Source organism: Dermacentor andersoni, chromosome 7 (genome assembly GCF_023375885.2).
Source record: "Dermacentor andersoni chromosome 7, qqDerAnde1_hic_scaffold, whole genome shotgun sequence".
NCBI lineage: Eukaryota > Metazoa > Arthropoda > Arachnida > Ixodida > Ixodidae > Dermacentor > Dermacentor andersoni.
Genome location: NC_092820.1, coordinates 153,807,040 through 153,818,862, shown reverse-complemented (window position 1 = coordinate 153,818,862; position 11,823 = coordinate 153,807,040). Strand labels below are relative to the sequence as shown.

Sequence of the window (11,823 nt, the reverse complement as noted above, 5' to 3'; positions counted from 1 at the left end):
GAAAAACGCCTGCAAGACAACAAGAAATGGTCTATGGTCTCCGCTTCGCCACAGAATGAGCATAATGGTGAGGGGACCAGACCAGACCTGTGGAGCTAGAAGTTCAACGCAGGTATACGGCAGCGCAGCCTCGTGATGGACACTTCAATTTTCCGTTTTCGGCAAAAATCTCTGTGCCAAGGGTGTAAGAGATGTCGGCAATCCACAGAGTTAGTAATTGCGGAGCCTAGCAGCAGTAACATGAGCAGTCTAGCAGCAGTAACATGAACAGTCAAAGGGCAGTAAAGGTAAATCGGGCCACTTATCTATGCCTTGGCTATAGAGAGTCTGCGATTTCATTTATAATTAGTCCTTTATGACCAGGCACCCAAATCAACCTCACGCTTCTCAAGTACCCAGGTACCAATGACTAAAACGTCCTCATCACGCGAGAATCACGAGAATCAGTAAGGGATGAGCACAATGATAACGAACCAGTGGCTATCACGGCTGACGTAATTGATGGTCCTAATTTGCGTAATGCCAGCACCACGGCCATGAATTCGGCTAAATAGGTCGGTATGAAACCTGGCAGCCGAAGAGAAAATGTCCAATCGAGAATCGGGGAAAATATTCCTACACCTGAGTTTTCTTCACATTGTGAAGTATCTGTCGCAATTACAATGTTTGTTTGAAGGTTCTTCAGGTGGACTGGGTTAGGCCCTTTCCTCAGTTTTGTTGTTTTCCACATATTGTCGACAATACAGATGGTCTTCGTGATTAATTTTGATGGATCCGAGGGAAGCACACCTTGCATTTTTTCCCAAATACGACACGCTGCGCACAAATTGGGGTGCGAATGATTTACTGTAGCTGTACTCTACGCGTCTAGAGAATTTCTTGCCTGTCTAGAAAGAGACAGGCAAGAAACTGTTTCAAGTGTTCAGTGAACGATCTGAACCATAAAATGCACTTGTTATGCGAAATCTGAGCAGAAAGAGAACAGTTGTAAGCGCAACTCTTTTTTCCCTAAGATTATAAGCTAAATATGCATATCTCTGTTGATCGCCACCTTTTAGACATCACTTGTTTCGGTTTCGCTTTCACAGCAAGCCAGAAGCCAATTCGAAAGACAATTCACGAGTCGCTTCTCGTTTCCTCCTTCTCCCCCACTGCGCCTGCGCACCATTGCTGACTCTTGCCGACGGTGTGTTGGTCACGCGATAGGAAAGTCCGTGAAAACTTTGTGCATTTTCTTTTTATTCATTTCTTCTGTCAGTGCAAAACTTCGTATTGAATCCGAGATTGATATTGTGGACATCCGTGCTCTGCTATGTCGTCGAGAGGACCCCGCAACCAAAGTTTTTACGGTAAGATAATTAGGCTTAGACTTCGCACGGAGCTGCTATCCGCTGTTTTCCTTCGCGCGCTGCATTCACTATTTGCACAGCTCTAGCTTTTAGATTTCTGACGCTCGTGGCGGAAATCAGGCAGCATGATTCGCCTGAAGGCTGTTGCCGTTATTTCGAGTGGTTGTGGAAGGTGTCTGTTGCTGCGTGTGCGAGGAAATCGTGCATGCATACGACCACGTTATCGAATTGCGCAATGTGGATGAGGTCGAAGGAAACGTTGCTGTTTGCCCTCAGGTTGCCTTAAATTGGCATAGTGGAGCGGTAATCTTGCCATCGACAATGCACTACTTAGTGAATAAATCATAGATCTGTCTACGATTACCTCAAAGTTAGCAGTTAACAAGAAACGGCGTTATCGTTTAGCGAGACTGGATAGGCTGACCGCGTCGAACTCCAAATCAGCGTGTAATAAAACAATGTTTGTTTTGTAGCCGTCTTTTAGACCAAGACATATCTGGCCGTTTGCTGGCTGGACTTTTCGTGTGCGTTTTTGTTTGGCCTTGACCACATCGAGCGAACGGCCGTCTTTCCCAGGACATGACGACCGTGTTGGAGACCGCGGAGCCAACCGTGGACGTGGTGGTCAGCGTGGCGGAGGCAGGATGGGCAACAGAGGCGGGTTTGGTGCTCCTATCCTCAAGCGTTACAACCGCCCAAAGTTCGGTGGCGCATCAGGTGGACAACCTGGCTACGGTAAGTGAACAGTTCAACCGCGAATTTTTTACTCCCGCGTATTTTTCGCACCCTCACGTTCATATCGACATGCCGATGCTGTTTGGACGCCGCCTGAAATGTTACTATGGCGACTGGCACGACACGTCGCGTGAAACCCCGTCCGTGCCAGGCACGGTCGACCGCTGCAAGACGAAGCAACAGCCAATTTATTCTGAACACAGCTACATTGTTTTGTTGAGTGAGTTGCTGCCTTAACCTTTTTCTTCGGTCGTATCATCTGTGTCAGTAATGCTGGCCTGACAGTAAGACAACTTTGTAAGTGTAAGTTGAGGAAGGAGATAACCACAAGTCGGTCAATTTTTGTTTCTGAGCTTTCACATCGTCAATTGACAACTTTCTCATATACAAGTACGGCGAGTGAAACTGGTTGAGGAAGCAGCTGTTAGACTTTTCCTTTGGTTGTTCCTGTATCAGTATCACTGTTCTGGTGTCTGATGGCTTTGCAGGTGTAGGTTGAGAAGCAAAAAGACAAAACTAATGTCAGTCAGTTTTGTTCTGTTTCTGAGCGGTTGCAACACGGGTTGACCAGCCTCACTGACACGGATATGTCTGTGAATGAAATTGGTTGGGAGTGTTCACTGTTAAAATTTTTCTCTGGTCGTGGTGTCTGTGTTAGCACCAGAATTATACTCGAACAGCAGGACTGATACAAGGACACAGAGAAACACAAATTTTATTTGAGTATAGTTCTGAAGATGAGCCAACTAGCTCTTGCCGAGATGTCAGAATCGTTCTCCCAAATGTGACAGCTTTGCAAGCATAGAAGAAAAAGAACACACATGTCAATAAATTATGTTCTTTTTCTGATCTGTAGCATCACAAACTGGCACAAGTTTCTTTGAACCAGGTGCAGCTCTCAGTGAAACTGCTTGCAACAGTTTTCACTTTTATGATTGGATCATCTTACAGCTGCTCTTGACTTGTTTGTTTGGTATTTGGGCCTTCGTTTTCACATTTGCTGTTCTATTGAACCTTTGCAAAGCTGGGGGAAGGAAAGCTGTAAAGAGTGCATTTGGTCTCTGCAACACAGTAATTAACCAGAACCTGTGGTGAGGCACTTTTTGAGTGCCCTCAGTGTTTGCTTAGTAGGGAAGGCATGACATTGTACTCCATTTCATACATCAGGTGCAACGCAGTGGAGGCTGAAGATGCTTTTTGTAGCGACTGCGTTCACACTTAAAAGTTCGGTGTCTTTTGACCAATTTTTGTGAAAATGTTCTTTATGTAAAGTTAGTTCTGAATGAAAGCAAGAATTCACCCTTCGCAACAAACAAACCATGTGCTCATTCGGCTGCTAGCACGTTTTTTTTATATGAATTTGATTTTCTATTTTTTGTTTGCAGTCCGTCGCAGCAGCCTCACGTGCATGCACACGTGAGCAAATGCCGCTGGTGTGCAGCGGAACATAGGCGGAATGCGTGGAGTGAAAATGTGGAGGGCGGACTACTTGTGTAGCTTCCACAGCGTTGCATGTGCTGTATGAAACGGAGTGTAGTTCTAGATGCTTTCAGTCCAAGTGTGAGCTTACGTAATACGAAATACCCCGAAGCTGTTCTTGAAGGAAATAAAGTAAAAGGAAAATTTTGTGTTACCAAGCGTATTGCTTGCAGCATTACGCTGCTAAATGCGAGCTTGCAGGATTGAATTCCACCTGCAGTGGCTTGCATTGTGACAGGTAAAATACGAAAAAAAAGGATATTTTGTGCTGTACCAATATATACTTAAGTGCCTGTTAACATGAGCTCCAGTGGGCAAAAAATTATCTGGAGTGCTCTTCTGTGGTGCCCCCTTTCGCAGATTGGAGACACACAAGCGCTATGAAATTTTTTTTTCCAGAATTTCTCTTGCACGACATCAGTAGTAGTGGTGTCCTTGTGTGAAACCCTAACTTTTGCTGTCTTCTTGTTACTTAGGTCTTTCAGAGTAAAACCTTGCAACATTTGCAAGCTTTTGCTCCTTCTTGAATTGAATGGGAGGCACGTTTTGCAATAATGATTCATTGTATAAGTCTCGCCAAGTTGTTGCCACACTTTGCGAGGTCATTGATTCGCTTCAGGAATGTGAAGATTGGACTCCAGTCACGCCATGCACTTTCGGTTACAATCATGCCCAAGCGGATTTGAATTCCTTGATCACAATTTGCTACTTTCCACAGCTTATACAATGGAGCCAATCACAATGGAGAAATTTGATCCCGGTCGGCTACAATTGCGACTGAAAGTGCACCTGTGGCAGTGGCATTGAACATCTGTGTCCATTATTCACTTAGCGCACAGTTACAGGTGTTTGTGTCTACGGATTGCATGGCTAACTAATTGCTTCTTTTGTCCTTTTTCAGGTCGGCGAGACGGCAACAGGGCCAGGTTTGCAGATGAAGATGGCGACATTGAGATGCAGGGGGGCAACCTACCCGATCACATGCGCAACCGTTTGTGAGTAGATTGGCCAGGCATGGTTTCTATCACTGGTCCTCTGTTGTTGTGCTGTAAAGCATTTTTGTGTTCAGCATTCTTTGCCTGCGTAGGGCACTTTCGGTGGTATATCTATCCATCTAGCTTTTATGCTATCGTGGTTGTATATTTAGCTCGATATAAATCCGGTTATGCATGACATGGTGTGACATGAATGACATGCATGTCGTGGCATGGCATGTATGGCATCCATGACATGCTTGTCATCATCGAAGCGGAAGAGAGGAGCTTTCACTCGGCAAACAAATCATTTGTTTCTGACCCTGCGTAATAGCTTGCATGAAACTGGCTGTAATTGTCATTTTCTGACTTCCAGCAAGCCATACAACTCGTACAACCGGAACAGGAAAAGGAGAGGCATGCCTGACAGGAGAGGAGGTGAGAGCATGGCCTTTTTCTTTCTTTTTTTTTTTCACATAGCACATAACGAAGTCTTAAATTGCCATATTTGCTCAATCCTAACATGCGCTTTTTTTCTCGCAACATCGAGTGTGTGGTAAATTTCTGTGCACATCAGTTAAATAGGGTTCGCTGTATCATATTCGCTATATTCTGACGTGCACCCAGTTTTTGTGGCTTCAAATAAGAAAATAATTTTAAGGCCACAGAAACTTGGTGCATGTTGTTAGAATTTAGTAACTACTCTAATTCACATCCTAGATGAAAATACTTTCTTATATTCGATGGTGTTATTGGCACATGTTCATTGCATGCTGGTCTTGTAATTAAACATAAAGATTTAATTCACATGCAGTTGAACCCCATCGATACATTGCTCACTATTGCATTCTCCTGGCTGCTACGTTGCGTTTTCGTGGTCATGATCCAATTCCCACTGACTCCCATGTATATCATGTTCCCCTTTGATACATCGCCATTCTGTAATGTTCCCGCATCTTATGTTGTGTTTGAACGTGGCGGTACTGTACATGCGACAGTGCATCCAGCTACTACGTTGCAACAAGCAACCAAAGCATTTAATAAGTGATTAAAGTTGCACAAGCCAGTTGCTGCAGAAGCTTAGGAAAAAATATGCACAGAACAGTTAGTGAAGCACCCTAAAAAATGTGCATTGGTTAAAACATTCTGGGAACCGCGAACACAGGGCCAGATCTGCCAAACTAGTAAATGGTAGCCGAGCACAGGGCTACATTTATTTGGGGCTCATGAGGGTCTTATATTCGTTGCATAATCACCGGTTCTCTTCAGCATTGCCGCAATAAAGCCTATGTTTTGCTATAATGTGAAAATGTGGTATGCTGGTTTCTCAAGTCAGTGTGGCAGTATCAAGAAAAGGTGAATGGTTGATTGAGTGTGTTCAAAAATTTGTTGGTGTCCCTTCTTGTCTTTATTTTATCACCGCTTTTTGTGGTGTTTTCGCCGTGTTCTGTCTGTGATGTTCGTTAGGAAAATGTAGTGTATGAGAATGACGAAGACGGTGTTTTGTTTCTTTGCAGGCAGGGACAGGGCTGTCTACGTTCCGCCACACCTACAGAACAAGAGCAGTGAAGGCACATGGTACAAAGTTGTGGTGAGTACCATGAGCTGGGTTGCACAGTCTAGAAATAAGACCTTTTGCAGGCACGAGCTTTTACTCCACGTTGTTGTGATCACGAACTGTTCTGCATGTTTTGGATGCATGCAGAACAGGCCACTCCTATGAACGCGTAGTAATTTATTTCAGAAAGTGTTCCTTATTCCTGGGGCTCTTGTATTACCCGCAGTCTCCATTCAGCATCTTACTTTGGGCAATCGCCACGGCAACTGTTTTCTCTAGGCTCTTCATTGTTGCTTTCTTTTTCGGTCCTCTCACCCAAGGATGTTGGCTGGACACCTGGAGCCAGAATATATTTTTTGTTAATATTAAAAAGTATCTTCAGATACACTAAGCACGCCTTCTTTTCCGTAAAACACGTGCTGAGAAACCGCTACCATTATCTCAGGGCTTAGCAACATGACAAGCACGCTGAATTCCTTATGGTGTGCTGTCAGAAATGTGCTGCCTTCTCACAGAAAGAGCTGCAAAGTGCTATCAGTAGCTCAAAATGTTAGCAAAAGGTTCTGCAAGAAACACCAGAAAAGATCGCACAAGGAAGCACGAATGCATGCCTGGCACTTTCTGACACCCGACTCCTGGGAATAGCTTTGTGTGTCAGGTGGGGCTTGCCAGGAAGCCTACAGATTCAAAGAGAAAGCAGTGTATGGCGGTTGTTTCTTTCTTATTATCAGGTACTGGAGGTAGGTTGGCTATTCATAACATAATTAAAAGCAGTGCACTTGGTAATCACGGCTGCAGCGTGTCTTCGGTTTGTGCATCTGTGTTCTCCAAGTGTGCTGCCCTTAACTACACCGTGGTTTTGTTAACGAGTTGGCATTGCGGCCATCTTCAAATGGTATCGGCCGGGTTCTATTTCTTCGTGATCTTTAAAGCCTGTCATAATTCCATTTCTGCCCTGTCCACTGATATTGCTGACGTACTTTAGATAATTGCTAATAGCACTGGCCTGAAAATACTCAGCTGTGGCGCTCTCCCTGCCCCAAATTGCAGCACATGAAAGCCCTAAAAGCTGACATGAAAATGTGAGTGCTTTCTTTGTTGTTAAATGTTGGTTGTCTGACGCTCAAGCTCTGATGTTTATTGAGAAGTATGGAAAAGCTTGGTTGACCGGGGATGGTTGGTACTGTCAAACTCTGCAATAACAAAGTTGCATGCAGCACAAAAAACGTTTCTTACATCCAATATTTGTTATCAGAACATACCGTATCTACTCGCATAATGATCGGACTTTTGTGTCATAACAATTGTCGCAAATTGAGGGGTGAGATCATTATGCAGGTTCGATTTCCCGCGAACAGAAAAAATTTTGTTTCATCCTGCATTTGCTGCGGGATGACAACAGGCCAACAAACAGGTGGTTGCCGCTGTAACAGTGAGGGACACCAAAACAAAAATGGCGGCCGGTGGAGCAAGCCGAATGCTCCGAACGTATTTTTTTTTTTCTTTTCGTGCATACATTGCGCGCATTGAACCAGTTTCTTCCGTATCAGTAATGAATAATATCGATAATATCGGCAAGTCTGTGCCAATAACGTAGCCATGTCCACTTTGAGGAGACAGAAACAGAGATGGGCATGCTTAGCTGCCAGTGACATAGAAACACATGGCGGTTATGCTGCAGAAACTGCGGCATTTGTCTTCACTACTATCCTAATACAGCATGTTTCTGCTAAAGATGGGCAAATATCTTAGCTGTGTTACAAGGATCGGCGTATGAATAGGGTACACTTCTAACATATCAGTGTAAACGTGGCTACTATAGTTGCCGCTCGCGATTTGTTGCGCGCCCACGAGTGCAGGCGAGAAGAATCGAAAGGCGCCTTTTTTGTTATTGTTGTTGACCATAACCATTAGAAAGGCTACGAACAATAAAGCCAAGGCGAGTTTGGTTGTAGTTTTTTTTTTGCTTTTTCATGGAAGTCTGAAAGTGATGAAAGGAATAAAATGGAGCATCTGCTTCAGAATGTTTGCTGCATGCAGACCGCTTGGTATGTCTTGAAGAGTCGTTCGCGTAGCTTTCGACAGGTGGTAGGCGCGATCATCATCAGCTAGACTTCGCACACGACAAATCCCTGCGGCAAGTTCGGGGTGCTGTCATTATACGGGAATGAAAAACAATCGAATTTTGACGACAGAATTGAGGGGTGTAATCATTACGCGAGTGTTATCATTATGCAAGTAAATACGGTACAGTTGAACCTCGATATAATGAGCATGGATATAACAAAGTATTTAAAACAGCACGATCTGAAGTGTATTACACTAATGTCAGCATGTAATGAATATTTTTATAATATGTAACGATGGTATATTCATGTTGGATGTAGCCTCTTATATTGAGGTTCAACTGTGTTCATTACATGCTGATTAACAGCTATAAATATTTTAGGTTTGCTTTGCTGCACTTGTGTGCATTATGTCAAGGTTCAGCTGTCGTACTCGTTGCATGGAAACTGTTAGTGATGGGACACACCGCAACTGTGTATAAATGTTGGAGCATCTGACAGAAAAGCACATTACAAGTGGCTTTGGTTTTGTTTCATTTTTGTTTTTCAGGTTCCTCATGGCAAGAAGCATGGCAAGGACTTCATCCTCAGAGAGATCAAGGCGAGAATGAGCGTTCCACTCATTCCGTACAATGTGAGTCAGTGTTTGCCGTCTTAATTGTTCGTCGTGGCCAACCCATGCGCTGCTGTTCACACCTCACTTGCTAAAACAGTGTGCGCATATTTTTCACCCGCTGTATAATTTTTTTCCCTTTGTCCTTCCAGTTCCAGTTTGACGGCCACAATGCTGTTTTCTATCTCAACGATGTCGCAACTGCTGCAGCGGTGCGCAACCTGAACAAAGTCATTGACACGTCTTCTGGTTTCAAGGTTAGCTTCTGCGTTTATTTTTTTATTGCTACCGTATTTACACGATTGTAAGTCGACCCCCCCATATCGCGTGACCGAAAAAAAAAAAATAAGAGAGCATACCCGAGGGCGCATTCGATAACGAAAATTTATTAGTAGCTGACATGGTCACTGGACTACTCGTCTTCACTAGTGCTGCCATCGTCATCGTTGCTTCGGTCCCACAGCGCGTTGTGGTCCAGCGAAATTTCAACTTTGGCAAACGACCGCACCAGGACATCTTGCAGAACAGCAGCCCACGCCAAATGCACCCAACCACACGCAGCCGTCAGGGAGGCTCTTTTGACAGGTCCGGTTGGCGTAATTTCGCAGTCTTCTGCCGCCAGCCCCTCGGTGTACTCACGGCGGAGCAGAACCTTAAAATTAAGGCGAAGGTCCGGGCTTGTTTCATGACCACGTCGCACTTCACTGGCAGGGACCGATCACGCATTTCAGCGACGTACGCCGCAAGCTTAGCCTACAGCTCCGGAAAGCGTCCAGACTTTGGCACGTGGGAAATTTCTCACTTGTCGTCACAGGTGAAAATTTCGCTTCGGGCAGTCGCCACTCTCGCACCACCCGTTTAGAAACATCGAAATTGCGGCCCGCTGTGCAGTGATTAGTTTCTTCGGCGTAAAGGATGGCAGCCCTCTTGAACGCTGCTGTGAACGAGTGCCGAACGGTTAGTGGGCCTGGAGCACTCATGACGGCTGGGGAAGCATAGAAGTAGCACGTAGCCGGCAGTCAAATGGAACGCGTCAAACCAATACCATGCCAATACCAATGCCTTCAAACAGGGAAAGAGAAACCAGCGAGCGGTGTCTGCTCTTCCATGAACTACCGATACTCCCCGCAAGCGCCGCCGTTCTGAGGGTGCCGCCGCAAATGGGAACAGCGGCGCTTCCATCAACTATCGACACCCCCCCAGCCATGAGTGTTGCATGCACTGTAAAACTCTCAAAAATGTTGAAAAACCCTTCCGAAAACGAACAAACACACGGGATAGCGAAAAGATACGGGTAGGGCCATAGAACAAACATAAAATTCTAACTACGTTGTAGCTCCCGTTGGTATCGCTTTTTTTGGCGGGGCCATGTTTCAGTTTCGATTGTAAGTCGACCCCCCAACTTCACAGACTTTCAAATTTAAAAAAAGGGGTCGACTTACAATCGTGTAAATACGGTAATCTTTCTATTATTGTTTGGGAGGGCGCATTGCTCGTCCATCACTCTACGGGCAGGAATTTGCAAATAAGGTGCCTTGTTGTTGCCGTTCAGTTGTTGCCGTAATGTTTATTGATAGCTTATGAGTATGGGCATGCGAATGAGCAACAAATAGCTCCTGCTGTAAACTTCTATGTTGTTTAAGAATTTTGTATTCACTCCTTTCGAATCGAGTCAGGGTCCTAAAATCGGGCTCTCCGGAAAAAAGGAATGCACGCCCTCTACTGCCCCCTGAGGCTCAAATTGCCACAGGCACGTCCGACAATATAGCTGGGCCTAGCGTTGCCACGGTGGCTACGACTGCCAGTGGATTGCCGTGCAAGATAATAAAAAAATGGCTTTGATTAATGCTGTTTTGAACCTGAGGTTGTGGCAATAAGCAAGGAAAATTGTACAGCAAAGGGTTTCAACGTCCAAAATTTCAGGCCTCCTTATACATTGTCTCTATGGGGTTTTTGGTGGTGCTGTGAATGTGTCCTAATTATCAGGCATGTTGGAAAAATCAGTCTTACTTTATTTGATTGAGCCTGGGATGGGTTCTTAGTCCAGATTTCAAATACAGTTGAACCCAGTTATTAAAAAATTCAAGCGCCACGAAAATTCCATTGTTATAACCGATAATTGTTACAACCCGGTTGCATGAAAAAATCAAAATAGGGGGATGGCAGAGCTGATGCGAGAAAACTATATTGGTGAGGAGGCCAGTGCCCCATCCCCACCACCTTCTTCTATCCGGCTGCTGACTGTGTTCACTCGTTTAACTGCTTTCTGGGTGCTGCGATCGCGTGTAGCAAGCCGTGGCTGGCGGCGTTAAAGACTGGCACTGCTATAACAACTGCAAAGAAAGGGTCACGGGTGGCAAGCAATATGCGAGCACTCCAAGGCATTACTTTGGTGGCCCTAAACGTGGCCTTTTAAAAATTGCAAGAAGGCTGTCGCGGCAGCCTGTCAGCTTGAGAAATCCAGAAGAAACGCTAAGGTGAGATCGCCACAAGCATCTCGCCATGTACTTCTCACTGGCTTGCACTAGAAAATCATATGGCCGTCAGCCTTGCATGCTTTGCGCGAAGCTCGCTGACATCCTTCTCCAAGGCATCTAGGTGCTCCACGTAGTGCAGCAGAAGGTTCCTCGTGAAAATGAAGCCCCTGGGGGACTGAATCATCTGCCCGGCTTCCTGTAAGGACAATGTTGAGGCAGCCTGCCCTACCACGTCATTGCTGCCATCGTCGCTGTCGCTATCAGATGCAAGCATGTTCGGGACGATCGCCTCATCATTTAGAAGCACTTAAGATTTCTTTTCACAGGCAACATCGTGCATTGCCGATGATCAGCGGGCGCATCAGCCATCTTCCTTTTCGGCGACGAGTCAAACCAACTGTTGGTCAAACAAGGCTGAGGTCAAACAAAGACGAATGCGAGTGATTAAGCTGTTTGCAGAACTGTGCTGCCAGCGAGCAACATGCGAGCAATCTCTGAGCCGTGTAGTTGGCATGGGCCATTCATGTTTCGGAGGGTGAGGCACCTTAATAGGATTATGTTTACAAGTTTTT

The 11,823-nt window shown here is 45.3% G+C and overlaps 1 protein-coding gene across 1 annotated transcript in view; it reads left to right on the top strand.

Moving 5' to 3' along the window:
* Window positions 1-1,155: 1,155 nt before the first annotated feature.
* LOC126533550 (nuclear RNA export factor 1-like) overlaps window positions 1,156-11,823 on the top strand; it is a 44,773-nt gene continuing 34,105 nt past the window's right edge. Inside the window, exons 1-7 of the mRNA XM_072289369.1 lie at window positions 1,156-1,349; window positions 1,926-2,084; window positions 4,465-4,558; window positions 4,914-4,975; window positions 6,055-6,128; window positions 8,712-8,795; window positions 8,927-9,031. Of these exons, the coding sequence (XP_072145470.1) occupies window positions 1,313-1,349; window positions 1,926-2,084; window positions 4,465-4,558; window positions 4,914-4,975; window positions 6,055-6,128; window positions 8,712-8,795; window positions 8,927-9,031 (615 nt within the window). The 5' untranslated portion in view covers window positions 1,156-1,312. The remainder of the gene's footprint in view (window positions 1,350-1,925; window positions 2,085-4,464; window positions 4,559-4,913; window positions 4,976-6,054; window positions 6,129-8,711; window positions 8,796-8,926; window positions 9,032-11,823) is intronic.